We start from the raw sequence: 24,172 nt of genomic DNA on the forward strand, positions 1-24,172 counted from the left end.
AAGGAGAAACATAAATTTTTATCAGGGTTTCATGTGGTGGATCAACATAAAATAGCACAAAAAAAGAAGGTAAACACAGACAGTTTTCAAGTAAAATAAAATAAAATAATTATTCTGCTGATGCCCCAAAATAAAGAACACTTCTGATCAGCCTGAACACACCTTCCATGATGAAAGATGGTGGTGGTAAAAAAATGCTTTTCTACTGCAGGGAAAGGAAAAAAAATATCATAGTAAGTGGCAAGATGGACAAAACCTAATTCTGGGGAAAACCTCAAAGACCTGAGACAAGATTGTTGTCCAGCAGGGCAGGACAACAAGCCTAAACATGGAGAGATTCTGTAGCAAGACCTGAAAAATTGATGTTGACACATGCTCTGCATCCAGCCTAACCCAGCTGGGTTGTTTTGTAAGGAAGGATGAGCAGAAAATGTCACTCTGGATGTGCAAAGCTGCTGGAGACATTCCTCAAAAGGTGTTTCTACAAAGACTCAGGGGGGCTGAATACACATGCACTCCACGGTTCTCAAACCTTTCTCAGAATTTTGAAAACCAGGAATCATTTTCCCTCCAGTTCACAATTATCAACTACTCCTTGTTGGTCTATCACATAAAAAGTATTCAAATAACCTGAACGTGAAATGGTTGAAGCATTGTGAATAGTTCTGCAAGGAATTGTAGATGATGTGCAGCAGATGTTCAAAAGAGATGATTAAAATAAGAGAAGTGCAAGTAGGTGATTAGATAACAGTCATTTTCAGTTTTCTAAAGAAATGACTTGCGTGATTGAGAGCAGTTTTTGAGAGTAATGACAGAAAGACAGTCGATTCTGTATTTAATGCATTTGCCATGTGTGGGTGTGTGCGTGTGTGTGTGTTGCTTGTCTGTACCTTGGCTTGGGAACCCTCTCTTCAGGAAAAGGCGTCCAGGTGGAGTCTGGGGATTTCTGCTCTTTGAATCGCCCAGTGAAGGCGCGGGCCACCTCCGCCATGTCGTAGGCACACACTGCTGAACCTGGAATGCTGCCATAACACAAAAACACACACATTAAAGTAAGGAAACAATGCATAAACAAGCCACTGTCTGAACATTTCACAAGGAAACATCTTGCCAATTCTGGACTATCACTGAGAGACAGAGACATGGATTTACAATCCATTTACAGAGGCGTTTAAATCTCCTGCCTTGTTTTAAATTTCGAAGGAGAACTTGTTGCATTTCTAAAAGCAATCATTCTTCATAGCATTTCATACATAAAGTGGATATAAGAAGTCTACATCCCACTGTTTAGCACCAGTTTTGTGTCATCTGAAAAAACTAGACCAATGTAAACGTTTTCAGATCCACCTTTAAACCTGCCCAACATTTCCCTGGAATCCTTTAGATGAGAACAAAAAAACACTTAAAAAATAAAATTACCAAAGTTAAACAAATGCAGGGTAGAAATATGATAAACCCCAAATGAAGTTTGGCTGACATTTTCTGACATCTTCTGGGTCACATCACACCTAAAACCATCAGAGACACTCCAAACCATACCACAGGTCTCTATCAAAAGGCTCCAGTCAGGAGAAGGCTGCAAAACAATTTCCAATGAACCAAAACCAATTGGAGAAAATTATGGCTTCTGTAAATGTACATTTGGAGATTGAAAATCTGTGGTGTGAAAATGTTCTGAAATGGTTTATCTTGGTTTTTGCACCATAGAAACCTGATATTTTAACAAGTTTATTCAGGATTTTTAAAGTCTGCTGTAATAATTTTTTTTCTTTAATCGTTGGCCTACAGACTGGGTTTCCCCAAACTCCTTCCTTATGATATTGAAGTTCATTACAAATCCACTATTGAGCTCCATCCATGAACAACAAATAATTTTATTACTGCCTCTCTTTTTTTAAATGGGGAAAAGAATCGTCATCTTCAAATAGCGGCGCAGCAGCTGCCTTTGTGTGGAATCAATGCATAGCTGATCAGTGACTCATTTCTCTATTTCTTTATCCAACTGCATTCAAAAGTATAAGAAAAAAACTTGAGAGAATTCATTTTTCCGCCATTTTTCCTTGGTTGAATTTTCTCGGCGTTGCATCATGAGCTAAACTCGTCTCGTAGACATTGGGGAGACGAGAATACACAAGGGCAGCATTATAGAGAGCAAGGTCAGAAAGCTGTTAATTCTCTGCTCAGCTGCTAAATTACAGTAACTGCTGTCGCTATTGAATATGTGCAGAAAGCAGGACCATTATATTCATTTTTTTACCAGACAGCTGACGAGGAGGAGAGACTGAGAACGAGGTGGGCAGACAGACAAACTCGGAGTCTTGTCTGCACACTAATCTCACTCCCCAACTATGAAACAGAAAATGAATGCTGGAACCTTATAGAAATGTTTCAGAGGTGCCGCTTCATTGGGTTATAATGTTCATTAACCATGCTCAATTGCATTGTCACAAGTAATTGTCTTATCTGCTTAAAAAGCGGCCATAAAATAGAGAATTACAATATGTATGAGCTATCAGACGAGCTCTGTGCTTCTGTGGTAATTTTCAATTTAGATTAAAAACTCCCATGGCCCTCGAGAACAGTTAGAAACATGAAACAGAAACGGAAAATAAGATTTAAGGCCAGCAAGTCAAAAGGGCGGCGAGACTGTTTTGACAGGAGATGTAAATGTGTGCCCTGTAACGCTCAGAAAGTACGTGTCGCCGAGAGGCGCAGCAGCTCTACCAACGTTAATAAAGGTCAGGCTGTCAAAATGTTTTTAGAAAGTACTTCTAACTGAAAAAGATAACCAGGATAAGAGCTGGAACAATGAAAATCAGCTTCTGGCGTGTTCACACAGATCTGAGATGAGCCTCCTAGTTATTCAGGATACCTGTTGTAAGGCGTGGAGAAAGTGGCCATCACCACATCCCGCCCGTTGATGTGGATGACGTCCGTGACGGCCTGCAGGATGTTGAAGTAGAAGTGGGAATCCCCAGGGATGGAGCAGTTCAGGCGGGACTTTAGGAACGACGTCCACTGCTTCTCCAGGACGCGAGGAGAACCTCCGCGGTCGTTCTTGCAAACCCTCGCCACCCGGGGAAACACCACCTGGTGGAGTCATACATTTAAAATCCTATGGCATCTTTGTCAGTCACATCTTAATTTCTAAGTGGTGTACATGGACACTTATAGGCATGTAAGAGTCATAATTGGCAGGTTTAAGAAGGAAACTGTGATTTGCACTGTTCATAACCAATTATGAACATTGGTTATGAAGATAACCAATGTTCATAATTGGTTATGAACATAACCAATGTTCATAAGCATTCAACAATGGTTATTGTTCAACTGAACACTAACAGTTCCTATTATTGGAACGGTTAATAACAATAACCAGTATTGGTTAATATCCTCTATTTGATTGAAGCACAATCCAATTCCTTCTACTTGTTCTCGTTCCACTAAGTGAGAAACTCGGTATTTTAGCATGAATAAAATAAGCATTATGTTTCCATAATACATAGTTGATTGAATTTTACAGGAAGAACCAGAAAAAAAATTTAAAATTAAAAAAATTATGCAGTGTTTGTGACACTTTGTCTTTTTTTTCTTGGTGAAACCTTTATAGCACACCCAGCTGAAGCTGCACATTGGATAACACTGGGAATAATTAGCTGTTCTTTTCAGCTCCTCTTTTGCAGTTTCACCATATAATTAGATTTTGAGAAAAAAAAACATTGAGGATACTTGATCCCATGTCAGGTGAAGCTCGGGTCGATCCAAGCATTCATTAGAAAAGAGTGAGGTAGACTGGAAAGGATGGTTCCACAAATCAAAACCCTTTTACAGAAACTTCTGTCACAGATGAATAATTAGGTGCAGGATTAACTTGTACTGTATAGCCAAAAATATTCACTCAGCCCTCTATCATTTTACTCAGATGTTCTAACCACTCCCCTGGCTGCAGGTATGTGAAATCCAGCACTTTGGCATGCAAACTGCTTCTACAAACATTTGTGAATGGAGCTACTAATGCAACAGCAACGTACTAGATGATTTTATGTCTGACTTTATGGGCATTTCCCCAACAGTTCCAACAGGAACACCAGTGCACAAAGCAAAGTCCATGAGAATATGAGAACATAGGTGGAGAAACTTGACAAGCCTGCAGAGTCCTGACCTCAACCATGACAGCGCACTTTGAGATAAACTAGAGCAGAGACTCTGAGACCAGCCTTCTTGTCCACCATCAGTGTCAAAGCTGATGTTGGACAAGACATGTTGGACATGTCCTTTTCTGGAGGAACAATCAAACATCAGCATAAACTGACTTGTAAGTCCTATAAGCATCTTTCCTTGAAGAATTGAAGATGTTGTAACTGTTAAGGTGTTCCAATGACATATTAAAATTATTTGTATTAAAAATGGGATGTAATGAAACGTAACCTAAAACTATTAGCAGTATAGTGTACTGCTATAGTTACACTTTTCCTTATCTATTGTGGTCCTTAAATCAAAAAGAAATGGAAAATTTTAACTAGAAAGTATTTATCATTTTCAACAAGAGTATTTTAGAGATTCCTTCAGAAAAAACTGGCAAGAGGAGGAATATTGAACAAGGAAACAGCTTCGGCGTAATTAGTCAGTGAAATTCAAGAGGCCTTCCAAAGCATTATTGTTATTGACATGACAGACAGAATGGAAAATTCATTTAAGACACCGAGCATAAATATTTATTTTATACCGTATTTGGTGTTTCTGCCCCTTAAAGAACTCAATATACACCGTGATGAAAACTCTTCTAATGATAGCCACATCTTAACCTGGTGTTTCATTGCAGTAAATTGGTGTGCCATATGTTTAGTTAGTCAGCACCTGGCAACAGAAAGTTTTAACCATACAGCATTAAATCAGAGCCAAAAACTGTAATTACAGCTGTACTGTTAGATTTGGTAGCCAGTGTTGTAATTAGCTGTTGTCACACTATAGTTAACAGCTATAACTCCAACCATGGCCCGAAATTGACAGTGTGAACGGGTGCAAACATGCATTTAAACCAGATCCTTAAACGCGCACACACACACACACACACACACACTCACGGCTATGTACACACCAGAACCCTCCGTTCTCACATTGAGCCACATACAGATATATGAATGAGAGATTTGACCGTGCAGCGAGCCTCACCCAGGGCTGCTTCAGTGTGTGGCAACAGAAAATGCTGAACAGGTGAGAGTGTCAAGCTGAAGGTTGCATTATTCCAGATTTACATCCTAATTTGTTCACCCCAAGCCAATATCGATGTTGAGAAAGATATTTCCTTTTGTTTTATTTTTCTTTTATTCCTCCACAGCACATTTATCAGTTGTGCCACGTTGCACAAGCGATTCTTTACATTGTCAGAGAAGGCCATTCTGTTGGGAAATAATGGGGAGATATCATCCACTGAATGTTAAATTGCTCTCTGCTCCATCAGATCTCCCACCACTTGCATAATTACACTGACGCTGCTTTCAAAACACCCAGCAGATTGAGAGGCTCGATCTGTATTCATGCTCTATATAACACATGGCTGTCGTTTCTGGCACTGAATCCATTACTTCTGTGTTTTGCATCGCCTCAGATCTGCTCTCATACCGTTCTCTCTTATATTCCCTTTAATTTATTCAGCAAAGTACATGCTGGTCTTCACTTCTACCTGCTGCTTCGTTAAACTCTCTCATTGCTTGATCCAAAACTGAAATGAGATGATTAGAGAAGAAATTTCTCGTCCCGCTGGTGTAATACCCCGAGAAAAATCTGCTGCTGCTGTTTCTTCTCCTTCACCAGCCTTTTCCTGTTCCCCCTCCAAGTTTTTACTCTGCGGCGCTTGGGAGGAATTTCTCATGGGAAACATTGAGACAAGAGGTCAAACAGGAGCACTGCAGAACAGATGCGGACGTGCAATAGGAGGGATATATTTAGCCTCCAAAATAGATCTTCCAGACATCGATAGATTTTGTTTTTTCTGGTTCTATTTTAAGTTCTGTATCCTGTCCGTTGTTTCTAAAATATGTTCTTGCCACTTAGCAACTCCTGAAAGCCTCCTTCCCAATATGTGATACACCCATATCCTGTTGGCCTCCCCAGGCGCTTCCTCATTCTCCCAGTAAATAGGAAGTCACCTCTGATTAGAGTTCAAACAATAACAGAAGAACTGGGCTTGTGCTTACCTTTCCCATTGTGTTGTACTCCATTGCAATTTCCCGAAAGAAGAAATAGATGAAGTCTCCGTAATTGACTGCCTGGACAAAGTACGGTTCTGCAGGGGAGCAAAAGAGGAAAAGAAAAGAAGTCAAAGTGATGTTTTGCCACGACAGAATAGTTCTGACACCATATTTCACAGCAAACAGAATATCTGTCGTATTATGCGGAGAAGCAGCGATCGTCGGTCTTGAGAGCCTCACGCTATTATCCTTTATGCGAGCAAAACAATTTGCATGTGAGAAAAGACTGCCTCCCTTTTGGGTTTTGACAGACTGGACTGGTGCTTGTTTCACCCTGGGGGCAGAACAATTTCAGTCGGAGCAGGATGGCAAAATGGATCAACTTCAAGCAGAATGAGGAGTATCTGCATAAGTGGTTCTGCACTGATCTAGTGTCAGACCTGCAGGAACAAGGTTCTGACGATACGATAAACCTGAGCAAAGATACAGCAGTTTCATGGCATGCATACAAATACTCAACACAGGTTATTGTTGAAAATGAGAATTTTGTTCTCAATCAGCTTACCTGTTTAAATGAATGTTAGATAATGAAGAAAAAAATATATATAAAAGACAGCCACATATTTTTTAACGTAAAAATAAAAGAAATCATCCCAATCATATCAATGGGATATACTGATATATGAAACCTGCTTATGCCAATTCTGCAGTTTCAACACATGGTGATGCATCTTTGAAAACATTTTTTTTTTTTTTGCCAGCAACAAGTGAGTTCCCATGTCCTCAACTCACCTTTCAGCCACTTGGAGTCGTGTTTGACAGTGCGAAGAGTCGGGCTGTCGCCAAGACTACGATAGATGACCGCATCGATCGCTAGGAAGTCTGTTACGGTGGCTGAGTACAGCTTGCCGTCTGGACAGGGAATGCAGAGGTAGAAAGTGCAATGAGGAGGAAAGATGGAGAAGAATAAAGAGAGCAAGACACAGAGAGCCATAAAGAAGAGAGGAAATAAAAAAGCATTCAGTAACAAAGAGATTCCTGCCCTCTGCGGTTGGATACACCAACATATTTCAGAGGCCTGAGACCTGGAAAATGGACGAGTCACACAAACTGAAGGAATTCCTCAACAAAACAACAAACAAAACTTAAACATGTTGCACATCTACAAATAAAATACAGAATCCCCACACTCCCTTGTTTAAGCCACAGTCACACACTTTCATGGACACGCAAACACACACGACTGCCCAAACACAATGCGCCACCAGAATGACCTCAGCATGGCTTGGTCCTTACCACAGTGGAAACTCAAACGACATAATTGAAAGGATAGCAGAGAGAGGAACCCTTATGATTACTCAGAGCTTCCAGCTCTTTCCCAAGTAGCTCTGCTACACATTAACTGCTCCGGCTTGGCATCTACCATGTGTTCGAAACCAGAAGGGACAGATCATCAATAGTGTCATAAATCGGATGATAATAAATATGAACGAGGGTTGGATGTCTTTTGCAGCATGTGGGTCACATTCCACCAACAAAGAGGGTTGACTCATTCTGGTTTCCTCCTTTCATAAATCACATTCATATTGAAAGAAACTAAACAAGAAACAAAAGGAATAACAGAAAAGTCAGAGGCAAATTATTATTTCAGTTACCATAGTACTACTGATGCATTTTCAAAGACCCTAATAGGAAACAAATTTCAGGCTTGGAGGAAAAACAGAGGAATGTTTGGCGTTTTTCCTCTGATGCATGTTACACACGCTAACTTTGCTTTACGAGATGTTGTCAGAAAGTTTCCTTAAAACCGCAGCGTATGATAACAATATTAAATACAACGGGAAAAAATCCATCACTCAAATACTCTCAACTTTCTAATTTGACTCAAAATGGCTTAAGTAACTACATCTAGCACTTCACGTGACAAGATGATGCTGTAAAATTTTCACTAGCAATGCGGACTCACAAGTACTTAGCTAGTCCCTGAACCCCCACAGTGCTAAAAAAAATCATTTATATTCTTGTTTTATACCGAGTACCCNGAATTCCTACATAAACATCAGCAGATTAAAGCTTTTCAAGAACCAAATGTGGGAAACTGGCTACAAAACTTTGATCATTGACTTCCTGCTAAAAGAAAACACATTTAACTGTAAAATCCTGAGCCTAAAGTGGATTCCCAAATCTATGAGGCCGCTGAAATAAGCTACAGAATAATATCTGCTGTTAGTTTGCAGGGTATGCACACACACACATGCACGCATATGGACGGCAGAACCAAAACAGACATGTATTAAATATGAAAATCTGTAAATGATTGGGTTTGGGAGTCTAGCACATGGAGGAACAGACTGCCACAGGACCGGACCTTGGTGGCATTGTTGCAGCTCTCCATCTGCTTGCCTGTAGATAAAAAGGGTCTGAATGCGGCAGAGAGCAGAAATTTAATCAATCCCATCAATTACTGCAGTAAGCAAATGTGAGCATATCTGCTTCTAGAAATGTCTGACCTCACTCAGGGTAAACAAGTCGTTATATACACTAATCAAGGTAAAAAGGGTGAACTCACTCATGTACATTCATTTATGCATTAAATTAGCAATGTAGAGCTTGTGTTTTGTAGAAGAATCAAATCCCCTGGCTTTAAGTGAGGACCTATACACCCACCAACAATTATCGTAGCCCAGATCTTTGTAGTGAATCTGTTTTTTTTTTCCTTCCCTCCAGGAAATAAGAAAAACTCTCAGTGCTCTAATTAACAAGAGATAGATGGGAGATTGATCAGGTCGGTACATTTGTGGAATTAGCCAGCCATATTTAAAATGATCTCATGCTTCATTTGCTGATGCTTATGAAACTGCGGGTGGGGAGCAGGGGAGCTAATGTGTGCAACTATGAAAAAAAGATTGTGTTTATGTGATTGAGAGCGGATGTATGCTCAGTATTTTGCAAAAGTTTTCAAATCTCTTGGACTTTTCATCAAATTACAAGGAGAAACATTAATTTTTATCAGGATTTCATGTGGTGGATCAACATAAAATAGCACAAAAAAAGAAGGTAAACACAGACAGTTTTCAAGTAAAATAAAATAAAATAATTATTCTGCTGATGCCCCAAAATAAAGAACACTTCTGATCAGCCTGAACACACCTTCCATGATGAAAGATGGTGGTGGTAAAAAAATGCTTTTCTACTGCAGGGAAAGGAAAAAAAATATCATAGTAAGTGGCAAGATGGACAAAACCTAATTTTGGGGAAAACCTCAAAGACCTGAGACAAGATTGTTGTCCAGCAGGGCAGGACAACAAGCCTAAACATGGAGAGATTCTGTAGCAAGACCTGAAAAATTGATGTTGACACATGCTCTGCATCCAGCCTAACCCAGCTGGGTTGTTTTGCAAGGAAGGATGAGCAGAAAATGTCACTCTGGATGTGCAAAGCTGCTGGAGACATTCCTCAAAAGGTGTTTCTACAAAGACTCAGGGGGGCTGAATACACATGCACTCCACGGTTCTCAAACCTTTCTCAAAATTTTGAAAACCAGGAATCATTTTCCCTCCAGTTCACAATTATGAACTACTCCTTGTTGGTCTATCACATAAAAAGTATTCAAATAACCTGAACGTGAAATGGTTGAAGCATTGTGAATAGTTCTGCAAGGAATTGTAGATGATGTGCAGCAGATGTTCAAAAGAGATGATTAAAATAAGAGAAGTGCAAGTAGGTGATTAGATAACAGTCATTTTCAGTTTTCTAAAGAAATGACTTGCGTGATTGAGAGCAGTTTTTGAGAGTAATGACAGAAAGACAGTCGATTCTGTATTTAATGCATTTGCCATGTGTGGGTGTGTGCGTGTGTGTGTGTTGCTTGTCTGTACCTTGGCTTGGGAACCCTCTCTTCAGGAAAAGGCGTCCAGGTGGAGTCTGGGGATTTCTGCTCTTTGAATCGCCCAGTGAAGGCGCGGGCCACCTCCGCCATGTCGTAGGCACACACTGCTGAACCTGGAATGCTGCCATAACACAAAAACACACACATTAAAGTAAGGAAACAATGCATAAACAAGCCACTGTCTGAACATTTCACAAGGAAACATCTTGCCAATTCTGGACTATCACTGAGAGACAGAGACATGGATTTACAATCCATTTACAGAGGCGTTTAAATCTCCTGCCTTGTTTTAAATTTCGAAGGAGAACTTGTTGCATTTCTAAAAGCAATCATTCTTCATAGCATTTCATACATAAAGTGGATATAAGAAGTCTACATCCCACTGTTTAGCACCAGTTTTGTGTCATCTGAAAAAACTAGACCAATGTAAACGTTTTCAGATCCACCTTTAAACCTGCCCAACATTTCCCTGGAATCCTTTAGATGAGAACAAAAAAACACTTAAAAAATAAAATTACCAAAGTTAAACAAATGCAGGGTAGAAATATGATAAACCCCAAATGAAGTTTGGCTGACATTTTCTGACATCTTCTGGGTCACATCACACCTAAAACCATCAGAGACACTCCAAACCATACCACAGGTCTCTATCAAAAGGCTCCAGTCAGGAGAAGGCTGCAAAACAATTTCCAATGAACCAAAACCAATTGGAGAAAATTATGGCTTCTGTAAATGTACATTTGGAGATTGAAAATCTGTGGTGTGAAAATGTTCTGAAATGGTTTATCTTGGTTTTTGCACCATAGAAACCTGATATTTTAACAAGTTTATTCAGGATTTTTAAAGTCTGCTGTAATAATTTTTTTTCTTTAATCGTTGGCCTACAGACTGGGTTTCCCCAAACTCCTTCCTTATGATATTGAAGTTCATTACAAATCCACTATTGAGCTCCATCCATGAACAACAAATAATTTTATTACTGCCTCTCTTTTTTTAAATGGGGAAAAGAATCGTCATCTTCAAATAGCGGCGCAGCAGCTGCCTTTGTGTGGAATCAATGCATAGCTGATCAGTGACTCATTTCTCTATTTCTTTATCCAACTGCATTCAAAAGTATAAGAAAAAAACTTGAGAGAATTCATTTTTCCGCCATTTTTCCTTGGTTGAATTTTCTCGGCGTTGCATCATGAGCTAAACTCGTCTCGTAGACATTGGGGAGACGAGAATACACAAGGGCAGCATTATAGAGAGCAAGGTCAGAAAGCTGTTAATTCTCTGCTCAGCTGCTAAATTACAGTAACTGCTGTCGCTATTGAATATGTGCAGAAAGCAGGACCATTATATTCATTTTTTTACCAGACAGCTGACGAGGAGGAGAGACTGAGAACGAGGTGGGCAGACAGACAAACTCGGAGTCTTGTCTGCACACTAATCTCACTCCCCAACTATGAAACAGAAAATGAATGCTGGAACCTTATAGAAATGTTTCAGAGGTGCCGCTTCATTGGGTTATAATGTTCATTAACCATGCTCAATTGCATTGTCACAAGTAATTGTCTTATCTGCTTAAAAAGCGGCCATAAAATAGAGAATTACAATATGTATGAGCTATCAGACGAGCTCTGTGCTTCTGTGGTAATTTTCAATTTAGATTAAAAACTCCCATGGCCCTCGAGAACAGTTAGAAACATGAAACAGAAACGGAAAATAAGATTTAAGGCCAGCAAGTCAAAAGGGCGGCGAGACTGTTTTGACAGGAGATGTAAATGTGTGCCCTGTAACGCTCAGAAAGTACGTGTCGCCGAGAGGCGCAGCAGCTCTACCAACGTTAATAAAGGTCAGGCTGTCAAAATGTTTTTAGAAAGTACTTCTAACTGAAAAAGATAACCAGGATAAGAGCTGGAACAATGAAAATCAGCTTCTGGCGTGTTCACACAGATCTGAGATGAGCCTCCTAGTTATTCAGGATACCTGTTGTAAGGCGTGGAGAAAGTGGCCATCACCACATCCCGCCCGTTGATGTGGATGACGTCCGTGACGGCCTGCAGGATGTTGAAGTAGAAGTGGGAATCCCCAGGGATGGAGCAGTTCAGGCGGGACTTTAGGAACGACGTCCACTGCTTCTCCAGGACGCGAGGAGAACCTCCGCGGTCGTTCTTGCAAACCCTCGCCACCCGGGGAAACACCACCTGGTGGAGTCATACATTTAAAATCCTATGGCATCTTTGTCAGTCACATCTTAATTTCTAAGTGGTGTACATGGACACTTATAGGCATGTAAGAGTCATAATTGGCAGGTTTAAGAAGGAAACTGTGATTTGCACTGTTCATAACCAATTATGAACATTGGTTATGAAGATAACCAATGTTCATAATTGGTTATGAACATAACCAATGTTCATAAGCATTCAACAATGGTTATTGTTCAACTGAACACTAACAGTTCCTATTATTGGAACGGTTAATAACAATAACCAGTATTGGTTAATATCCTCTATTTGATTGAAGCACAATCCAATTCCTTCTACTTGTTCTCGTTCCACTAAGTGAGAAACTCGGTATTTTAGCATGAATAAAATAAGCATTATGTTTCCATAATACATAGTTGATTGAATTTTACAGGAAGAACCAGAAAAAAAATTTAAAATTAAAAAAATTATGCAGTGTTTGTGACACTTTGTCTTTTTTTTCTTGGTGAAACCTTTATAGCACACCCAGCTGAAGCTGCACATTGGATAACACTGGGAATAATTAGCTGTTCTTTTCAGCTCCTCTTTTGCAGTTTCACCATATAATTAGATTTTGAGAAAAAAAAACATTGAGGATACTTGATCCCATGTCAGGTGAAGCTCGGGTCGATCCAAGCATTCATTAGAAAAGAGTGAGGTAGACTGGAAAGGATGGTTCCACAAATCAAAACCCTTTTACAGAAACTTCTGTCACAGATGAATAATTAGGTGCAGGATTAACTTGTACTGTATAGCCAAAAATATTCACTCAGCCCTCTATCATTTTACTCAGATGTTCTAACCACTCCCCTGGCTGCAGGTATGTGAAATCCAGCACTTTGGCATGCAAACTGCTTCTACAAACATTTGTGAATGGAGCTACTAATGCAACAGCAACGTACTAGATGATTTTATGTCTGACTTTATGGGCATTTCCCCAACAGTTCCAACAGGAACACCAGTGCACAAAGCAAAGTCTATGAGAATATGAGAACATAGGTGGAGAAACTTGACAAGCCTGCAGAGTCCTGACCTCAACCAGGACAGCGCACTTTGAGATAAATTAGAGCAGAGACTCTGAGACCAGCCTTCTTGTCCACCATCAGTGTCAAAGCTGATGGTGGACGAGACATGTTGGACATGTCCTTTTCTGGAGGAACAATCAATCAGCATAAACTGACTTATAAGTCCTATAAGCATCTTTCCTTGAAGAATTGAAGATGTTGTAACTGTTAAGGTGTTCCAATGACATATTAAAATTATTTGTATTAAAAATGGGATGTAATGAAACGTAACCTAAAACTATTAGCAGTATAGTGTACTGCTATAGTTACACTTTTCCTTATCTATTGTGGTCCTTAAATCAAAAAGAAATGGAAAATTTTAACTAGAAAGTATTTATCATTTTCAACAAGAGTATTTTAGAGATTCCTTCAGAAAAAACTGGCAAGAGGAGGAATATTGAACAAGGAAACAGCTTCGGCGTAATTAGTCAGTGAAATTCAAGAGGCCTTCCAAAGCATTATTGTTATTGACATGACAGACAGAATGGAAAATTCATTTAAGACACCGAGCATAAATATTTATTTTATACCGTATTTGGTGTTTCTGCCCCTTAAAGAACTCAATATACACCGTGATGAAAACTCTTCTAATGATAGCCACATCTTAGCCTGGTGTTTCATTGCAGTAAATTGGTGTGCCATATGTTTAGTTAGTCAGCACCTGGCAACAGAAAGTTTTAACCATACAGCATTAAATAGGAGCCAAAAACTGTAATTACAGCTGTACTGTTAGATTTGGTAGCCAGTGTTGTAATTAGCTGTTGTCACACTATAGTTAACAGCTATAACTCCAACCATGGCCCGAAATTGACAGTGTGAACGGGTGCAAACATGCATTTAAACCAGATCCTTAAACGCGCACACACACACACACACACACACACTCACGGCTATGTACACACCAGAACCCTCCGTTCTCACATTGAGCCACATACAGATATATGAATGAGAGATTTGACCGTGCAGCGAGCCTCACCCAGGGCTGCTTCAGTGTGTGGCAACAGAAAATGCTGAACAGGTGAGAGTGTCAAGCTGAAGGTTGCATTATTCCAGATTTACATCCTAATTTGTTCACCCCAAGCCAATATCGATGTTGAGAAAGATATTTCCTTTTGTTTTATTTTTCTTTTATTCCTCCACAGCACATTTATCAGTTGTGCCACGTTGCACAAGCGATTCTTTACATTGTCAGAGAAGGCCATTCTGTTGGGAAATAATGGGGAGATATCATCCACTGAATGTTAAATTGCTCTCTGCTCCATCAGATCTCCCACCACTTGCATAATTACACTGACGCTGCTTTCAAAACACCCAGCAGATTGAGAGGCTCGATCTGTATTCATGCTCTATATAACACATGGCTGTCGTTTCTGGCACTGAATCCATTACTTCTGTGTTTTGCATCGCCTCAGATCTGCTCTCATACCGTTCTCTCTTATATTCCCTTTAATTTATTCAGCAAAGTACATGCTGGTCTTCACTTCTACCTGCTGCTTCGTTAAACTCTCTCATTGCTTGATCCAAAACTGAAATGAGATGATTAGAGAAGAAATTTCTCGTCCCGCTGGTGTAATACCCCGAGAAAAATCTGCTGCTGCTGTTTCTTCTCCTTCACCAGCCTTTTCCTGTTCCCCCTCCAAGTTTTTACTCTGCGGCGCTTGGGAGGAATTTCTCATGGGAAACATTGAGACAAGAGGTCAAACAGGAGCACTGCAGAACAGATGCGGACGTGCAATAGGAGGGATATATTTAGCCTCCAAAATAGATCTTCCAGACATCGATAGATTTTGTTTTTTCTGGTTCTATTTTAAGTTCTGTATCCTGTCCGTTGTTTCTAAAATATGTTCTTGCCACTTAGCAACTCCTGAAAGCCTCCTTCCCAATATGTGATACACCCATATCCTGTTGGCCTCCCCAGGCGCTTCCTCATTCTCCCAGTAAATAGGAAGTCACCTCTGATTAGAGTTCAAACAATAACAGAAGAACTGGGCTTGTGCTTACCTTTCCCATTGTGTTGTACTCCATTGCAATTTCCCGAAAGAAGAAATAGATGAAGTCTCCGTAATTGACTGCCTGGACAAAGTACGGTTCTGCAGGGGAGCAAAAGAGGAAAAGAAAAGAAGTCAAAGTGATGTTTTGCCACGACAGAATAGTTCTGACACCATATTTCACAGCAAACAGAATATCTGTCGTATTATGCGGAGAAGCAGCGATCGTCGGTCTTGAGAGCCTCACTCTATTATCCTTTATGCGAGCAAAACAATTTGCATGTGAGAAAAGACTGCCTCCCTTTTGGGTTTTGACAGACTGGACTGGTGCTTGTTTCACCCTGGGGGCAGAACAATTTCAGTCGGAGCAGGATGGCAAAATGGATCAACTTCAAGCAGAATGAGGAGTATCTGCATAAGTGGTTCTGCACTGATCTAGTGTCAGACCTGCAGGAACAAGGTTCTGACGATACGATAAACCTGAGCAAAGATACAGCAGTTTCATGGCATGCATACGAATACTCAACACAGGTTATTGTTGAAAATGAGAATTTTGTTCTCAATCAGCTTACCTGTTTAAATGAATGTTAGATAATGAAGAAAAAAATATATATAAAAGACAGCCACATATTTTTTAACGTAAAAATAAAAGAAATCATCCCAATCATATCAATGGGATATACTGATATATGAAACCTGCTTATGCCAATTCTGCAGTTTCAACACATGGTGATGCATCTTTGAAAACATTTTTTTTTTTTTTGCCAGCAACAAGTGAGTTCCCATGTCCTCAACTCACCTTTCAGCCACTTGGAGTCGTGTTTGACAGTGCGAAGAGTCGGGCTGTCGCCAAGACTACGATAGATGACCGCATCGATCGCTAGGAAGTCTGTTACGGTGGCTGAGTACAGCTTGCCGTCTGGACAGGGAATGCAGAGGTAGAAAGTGCAATGAGGAGGAAAGATGGAGAAGAATAAAGAGAGCAAGACACAGAGAGCCATAAAGAAGAGAGGAAATAAAAAAGCATTCAGTAACAAAGAGATTCCTGCCCTCTGCGGTTGGATACACCAACATATTTCAGAGGCCTGAGACCTGGAAAATGGACGAGTCACACAAACTGAAGGAATTCCTCAACAAAACAACAAACAAAACTTAAACATGTTGCACATCTACGAATAAAATACAGAATCCCCACACTCCCTTGTTTAAGCCACAGTCACACACTTTCATGGACACGCAAACACACACGACTGCCCAAACACAATGCGCCACCAGAATGACCTCAGCATGGCTTGGTCCTTACCACAGTGGAAACTCAAACGACATAATTGAAAGGATAGCAGAGAGAGGAACCCTTATGATTACTCAGAGCTTCCAGCTCTTTCCCAAGTAGCTCTGCTACACATTAACTGCTCCGGCTTGGCATCTACCATGTGTGCGAAACCAGAAGGGACAGATCATCAATAGTGTCATAAATCGGATGATAATAAATATGAACGAGGGTTGGATGTCTTTTGCAGCATGTGGGTCGCATTCCACCAACAAAGAGGATTGACTCATTCTGGTTTCCTCCTTTCATAAATCACATTCATATTGAAAGAAACTAAACAAGAAACAAAAGGAATAACAGAAAAGTCAGAGGCAAATTATTATTTCAGTTACCATAGTACTACTGATGCATTTCCAAAGACCCTAATAGGAAACAAATTTCAGGCTTGGAGGAAAAACAGAGGAATGTTTGGCGATTTTCCTCTGATGCATGTTACACACGCTAACTTTGCTTTACGAGATGTTGTCAGAAAGTTTCCTTAAAACCGCAGCGTATGATAACAATATTAAATACAACGGGAAAAAATCCATCACTCAAATACTCTCAACTTTCTAATTTGACTCCAAATGGCTTAAGTAACTACATCTAGCACTTCACGTGACAAGATGATGCTGTAAAATTTTCACTAGCAATGCGGACTCACAAGTACTTAGCTAGTCCCTGAACCCCCACAGTGCTAAAAAAAATCATTTATATTCTTGTTTTATACCGAGTACCCTATAGGGCAGCCAGGAAAACTATTTGAAAGTTGTGGATGCTTCTTCAAAGCTTGATTTTAACCAAGTGCTCTTTTTCATTAGCAGGGTGTGTCCAAATTCAGGGACTGCAACCTTTAAAGGTTGCATTTGACTATGAAACGTATTAAGTAATAAAATAAAAAAAATAAAAAGATTTATTTGACAGCTTGTGTTTAGCACCTTCACCTAGGTTACAGGACGTACATCAAAGTAAAGGACTAAATCTGAAGCATAGACTATCCACTCACTTCCAGTCTTCGCGGTCAATTAAGGATCAACGAAGACGGAGTGCTTCAAAGGGTGACACACCCGAAAACTTTAGACACACCCGAAGTCTTTATTGCTCAACTTTCTCACCATAAACAGCTAATTCAAGAACAACTTCCTTTATTACTTAAAATTGTCTTAGACAAATTGGGTGTCAAGCTAATAGCACATCCCTTCATATCCAGGCCCTTTGGTAAAAGCTTAGTTACTTCACAAACAGTCACATCCATACAGCAACTTGCTGACTCCAACCATTGATGAGAAACATTTTGTTAAATCTCTGGTGAACTGCATTATTGAACAGCTTGTTTTTTTAATGTCAACAGGATTTGTTGTTGAAGTGTCTGGTTGATTGACTTGCACAGAGAAATTGAGTCTTACCAGCAAAGAGTGCAACATTGGCATGCTTGGCATCATATGGACAGCGCGCCATCCCGCTGATCTCTTCTCCTAGAGCCTCCAAGGAGTCCATCTGCAGGACAAGAAACATCAGAAAGGTCAGGAGCAAATCAGAACTGTGTGGCATCAATAAGACCAGCTGCACTTTCTGGGAATCAAAAGGTCTTGACAGCCAGTTGGAGGTAATGATCTTAGAAAATGTTCTCAAAGACGACGGTAAAAAGAAAACATGTTATCATAGGGAGGGTGACTTGATGAAGAAAAAAATGTATTATCCAACCCAGCAGTGAGCTCATTTAACTAAATAACCTCTGGATGCCATCCTGGTGCCCTGCTGAGGTTTGTCAAAGCCGCACATGTGGGTGTATCTGGGAAGCTGTCACCAAGCGAGAAAAACAGAGACATTTTCTGCAAAGATGTCTCACAATAATGGTGAATGGATTTTTTTTTTTCATTCTCCAACTGTGCTGATGTTGAAAAAGAGTTTTAGCTACCCTCAAGCTAGATCTTCATCCCAGGTCTAAGCATTTTTTTTTTGTTTTGCTGCGAAGCTGTAAAAAAAAAATTGTGTGAAGAAAAAATGTTGTGAGCAGGCAGCCTCTAGCAGAGGTTGTGAGAGGTTTTAGTAGTAGATTGTGTGATGGTGACTGTTTAGGCTGCATTCCCATGGTCATGTGCTGATACATCTTGTTTGGGAAGAACTTGTTAAAGATTTTTGAATATAAAAGGAGACCAATTCTGCTTCCTTGAATAAATTAGGAAAGGCTATCCAAAACATCTTCATTACTTTTTTTAGTAAAAAAATAATAATAATAATTCTCAGATAATGAGATTATGCCCGTTTTGTTGCTTTAGGACTCTCACTTTATACAAATAAGCCACTGCTGGAAGCCACGACCCTCCCCCCGACAACTTAATGTTTACACTTTATACAACATTACATCTGAGTCAGACCCAGATTAACCCAGATGTACAACCAACAATGATGCAGCTATTGGTCAAGTGGATCTACATGAGGAGGGTGAACAGTAGGCTGTTTTCAAGAGAGTCCTTCCAGAAGTGATTCACACAAACTACAGTTTTCTTTGGCAATGTGGCCAGAATATTGCCATTAAAAATAACATGGCAAACTATAAATATATAGAATCATTATACATAAAGTGACATATTCTAAGCTTTTGTAATTTTGATGATTCTGGCTTACAGGCAGTGAAAATCCAAAATTCAGTGTCTCAGAAAAACATCATTAATGGAAACTCATCAGCTAATTAACTTAAAGGTTCCCTTAGCCTTTAACCGGTCTCTCTCTCTCTCTCTCTCTGGGTCAATAGGCTGCACAATCTGGGGGAAGGCTGTGGTCTTGACGGATGTCTAAAACAGCCACCAACATCCTTCACAAGGAGGGTAAGCCACAAAAGGTCATTGCTGAAGAAGCTGGAATTCATATTGGCACATTGACAGAAAGTTGAGTGGAAGGAAGAAATATGGTAGGGAAAAGATGCACCAGCAACAGGTAATGAGAGCAGGTCCAGCCACTCATTGAGTGCATATAAATGTAAATATTTTTTCAGAAGAATGCCATTTGTGTTTAAAGCATCCATGTTTTTTGTTGGTCTAATGTGATACTCTAATTACCCGAGACACTGAATTTTGTGTTTTATTTACTTCTTAGCTATATCCCTTGCAAATGAAAAAAATAAAAGCTTTTTACTCTATGAGTAATAAATCTTTCACTAGTGAGAGTGTCCAGTCTGGACTAGGGATGCCTGGGGATCCACCAGAATGACCCAGAGAACCCGAGAGGGAGGTTCGGGTTTCCTTTCTAAACCTTTTGTCCCTTGAAAGCTGATCTCAAATAGGTGGAAGGGAGTGGCTAAATGGATGTTATGGAAAATATTGGTATGGGCAGATATTTAGATGGCATCCTTTAAATAAGTAAAATATGTTATTTAGTATCTGTATTAGTTGTTTGTTAAATTAATCCTGTTATGTTGCCAATTCCAAATCTGTTTTATGTCATTTTCAAGGCACTGAAAATTAGCGCTTTCATTCTAGCCGACGATCTGTTGAAAATGGAATTAAGACAAGTTTTTCCAGTTTCGTTCCAGTGAAATTGGCAGAGCATGGCACATAATCAGACATGGATGAAAGGTCACCATCATCCCACCATGGGATAGCTTGTGCTGCCCAGCATGTCTCAGGATGCTCTCTTACTCTGGCTAATGACCAGAGGCGTGCAAACTCACAGATCAGAGAACATTTCACTTGCAGAGTTTACATTTCATAGTCATCTCTCTGCCTGTATCCTTCTTTCTATCTTGTTCTCAACACTTTCTTCACTTTCTCCACCGTCTCTTGACAAAGTCTTGGGGGGGGGGAAACGCCACAGCTCACTAGGGCTGAAAACTGCTTACGCCGCCCTTTCTGGTCTCGAAGCAGGTCATTTTGTCTTCTATTCCTGTCTCGGAGGAAACGGTTATCATCTGCCCACTAAAAAGGTCACACACTCACACACACACAAACCCCAGCGCAACGGTGGAAAAGCTTGCCAAAGAAATTGTTGAGGCTGATTTGGCAGAGAAAATTATAAGTGACCTTTTACAATAAACACAGAAGCACCAGCGGCATGCAGGGCATTGCACAGACTCTCATTCCTTCTGTTTCTGCAGCAATCAAAGCAGGATAATATAGCAATGCAAGACGGATGCAAATTGTTATAAGACAGGAAAGGCTGCAATTATGGATTAGACAGATCGGAGCAGACTTGAGTAGCTGAAGGTCAGGTGTAGCTGCTGAATCTGAGTGCAACGTCGGCATTTTCTGTCGTCTACGCAACATAAGCACCCCCTCCGTCTAACATATCACTCCACACGCCTTCCATCTTCTCAGATGATTCCACTGATGCAGTGACCTCTGTCCGCTGGGCCTGGCCGGCTGTCACTAATCTGTTCCTGCCGTCCAAGCAAAGGAAGACACTCCCAGCCCCACTGCCGCAGATACGCATACGGCTCCAATCTCCTGTTGAGTTGGCATGTGTGGGGAAGCAACACCCTAACGCTCCCTCACATGGCGTTAGCCCTGTCAAAAGCAATATTCAGTGTTTTGAAATATGGCAGGCAGAAAAGGATAAACCTGCCACACTCCCACCACAACTTTTTTTTAAGCAGAGGGAAATTCAATATTTGAACTGGTTGAGAGAATTGTGTCATTTTCCCGCCATTAAGAAGACAAACATTATTATGCTGTCAACCCTACTGGCTGCGAAGAAGACAGACGGGTTTCAGCTTTGTGGAGACACCGTTCAGCATAATGAGAGCTTTGTCACATGTGGCATTAACAAAACACTCTTCTCTGGGGATCTAGTGCATTTTGGCAGGCTGAATGTACAGTAACCTTGGCTTAAGGTACAATGCATTTAGATGAATTAATTACCACAACAACTCATTTGTGTTTTCCATAGGCTTTATGCTAATTAATTAGACAAACACAATGTGGAGCCGGAGCATGCCCATCAGGAACGTTATAATTGGTTCTGAATTAAAAGTGAGGTTCTGATCCCACGTTTGTGTGGTTCCATAAGGACGATGCATCAGATGTTATCAGGAGATTTCTTACTCAAAACAAATTTATGCTACTTGAAGCACCATGGGACTCAAATTGAATAGCTTAGTGAACTTTATTTTTACATTATTTGTTGACTGCACCAGTACGTAGTGTGCCAGAGTCGATATTGTTGCCACATTTAACTACAGATGTGCATAAATCCCTTCTAAGCCAAGCCTCAAGTCTTTGATGGGCAAGTCCAAGTCAAACGTTCAAGCCAAGCATTGAGTCTTTCTGGGGCAAGTCTTTGAGAGGTGAGTCCAAGTCATCTCAAGCCTTTAACTTGCTTCTTAAAGTCTTTGAGTAGAAAGTTCAAGTCGAGTTTTGCGTCTTTTGTGAGGCGAGTCCAAGATGCATGTCAATTCTTTGAGGATAAGTCCAAATTGGAGCAAGATCATAGTGATGAATATTAAAAAGCTACAGAAAATATGAGCAGATGGTAACAAATCATTAAAACTCACTGCCCAGAAACATCTTGGGTATTAAACTGAATGCACAGTTTGACAAAAACGATGTGCTTACACTGCTGCATTAGCTGTCTGAGCTCCAGTCTGTATACATACCAGCTTGCTTCCACCCATGATTACATTAAACAAAGATTGCCAATCAGACTTGAGTCCATGAGCTTAAGTCGAGTCTGAAGTCATGGTTTTACAAGTCAGGTTTGAAGTGCATGCCACCTAGTCTGACTAAAAAAACTGCACAGTTTGCGGTCATTACGTCAGCAGGTTGTTTTTCTGAGCTGGCACTTTATCATTTAATGGAAAACAGTAACGCTTAATGTTTCATGGACTATGTGCTGCACATTTCATGGGGTTTATTCACATTGGAATATGTCAGCGCCTTCCAAAATAATAAAAGTCCTCAGTAATTCATGACTATGACTTGGTTCTTAGAACCCCAAAAGTCCCCACTGTCTTACTCCACGCTTGCTGATTAATTTATAGATGGTTGACCTACTCTTTGCAGCTGGGTTAAGCCCCGGCAAATGTATACATATTTTTCCACCTGCAACAACGCTCTCCATCCATAAAGGTCAAGTGCACCAGTTCGCACCTGCCCTGGGAGAGGTGGTGCAATCTAAAAACAGAACATACTTCCCCAGGAGATTAATAGTCACGGCCCATTTTCCCGTAACCAGTTTCTGAGGAATAGGGGGATGAAAAATGTATGTTAACACATTTTGGACTAGAAATGGAAGCTAGAGTGTTTGTGGCTGTTAAAAAAAATATTTTTTTACCCTGACTCATCAAAATCTTAACTTCTCTCGTCTGTTTGAGAGTTATTTTTGAACATATAGTGCATGTAAATGAGTCCTTTTTGATGTAAAGTTACTTATAATTCTGCATTTTATAGATAGACTATAGATAGACTTTATCTATAGTCCAACTAACAGGCCTTAGATGTGCAAGGCTGGCAGAGACATAATCCAAAAGAGGAAGGTATTTCTGCAATAGGATAGACTTTAGAGGGAAAAACAGGTAATAGTATGTTTTTCAACGACATCAAACGCTTGAGTGTGCACAAATAATTTCAAGTGCACTAAAATCAAGTCCAGGGCCCATCACCTGGGAGTCTCAGAGACTCCCCACCGACCCCCCACTGCTGCACCAGGCAACAGGCGATGAAACTGACTCCATTCATATATCAACCCAGCTGGATGGGGCGTTTATTATGGCAGCGCAGCAAGAGAGTGACAGAGGGAGAAGGCAACAGACGGAAAGATGGTACAGTGATGGGAGCGACGGAGGGAGTGAGGTGTTAGTGCTTTGCAGAAGGAGAGAAAGAAGAGGGAAGAAGAGATGCGAGGGGGGAATAGAGTTTAATGTTGCAGAGAACCTGAACAAAAAAACTGCATCATGCTGTCGAGGTCTTTTAACGTATACTTTCTGGAACACAAAGTGGATGAGGCAAATCAATATTGAAAGCCAATAAAGAGAAAACCTTGATCACAATCTAAAACAGACACAGCAGAAACACAATGGGGAGTTAAAAATAAAGAAATAACTAGGTGGGAAAGCCACTGAAGCAGAAAACAATGTGGGATGGTGCTAGTTTGGGTTGGTGCCTTCGCCGGTCCTTCTTCCTCCCCTCCCGTCTCCTCATCTATTCCTCCCAGTCCCTCCTGCTTGCCCTCGCAGCGTCGTTGATTAATGTGGGATGAGGCTGGCCCCAAAACAGAGGCTCTTTTCAGTGCTGTCACACTGGTGAGATGGAGAGCCAAACTGTGGCCAAGGTGGATTTAACCACATGCACACACAACACACACACACGCAGAGAGTTTTGACCAGGCTGCCTGGATAAGCCCAGCAGGCCATCAAAGGCCTGGTATCTGCCCTGAGAGTCTGCCAGCAGAGCAGCATGGGAGAAGCTTTGAAAAATGTGTGCTGTGAGGTTGCATGTTTGCAATGGTTTCACTGCAAGCTGCTTGGGTACAGGCAGACTTTTTAAAATCATTATCCAGTGACAAAAATGA

General features: G+C 40.5%; 1 protein-coding gene across 4 annotated transcripts in view; it reads right to left on the bottom strand.

The window, feature by feature from the left end:
- The window catches only part of sema6a (sema domain, transmembrane domain (TM), and cytoplasmic domain, (semaphorin) 6A), a 71,500-nt gene that overhangs the window by 39,778 nt on the left and 7,550 nt on the right, over positions 1-24,172 (bottom strand). For 3 of the 4 annotated variants that reach the window (XM_016674053.1, XM_016674052.1, XM_016674051.1), the window contains exons 1-4: positions 6,984-7,200; positions 6,198-6,286; positions 2,873-3,090; positions 891-1,022 (exon numbers count right to left, since the gene is read on the bottom strand). In XM_016674053.1, coding sequence (XP_016529539.1) covers positions 891-1,022; positions 2,873-3,090; positions 6,198-6,286; positions 6,984-7,185 — 641 coding nt within the window. In that variant the 5' untranslated portion in view covers positions 7,186-7,200. Of the gene's footprint in view, positions 1-890; positions 1,023-2,872; positions 3,091-6,197; positions 6,287-6,983; positions 7,201-10,069; positions 10,202-12,051; positions 12,270-15,373; positions 15,463-16,159; positions 16,280-18,075; positions 18,167-24,172 lie in introns of those variants that run through there. The other variant, XM_016674054.1, reaches the window with a different exon arrangement.

The sequence above is a fragment of the Poecilia formosa genome, unplaced genomic scaffold, assembly GCF_000485575.1.
Source record: "Poecilia formosa unplaced genomic scaffold, Poecilia_formosa-5.1.2 Scaffold89, whole genome shotgun sequence".
Taxonomy (NCBI): domain Eukaryota; kingdom Metazoa; phylum Chordata; class Actinopteri; order Cyprinodontiformes; family Poeciliidae; genus Poecilia; species Poecilia formosa.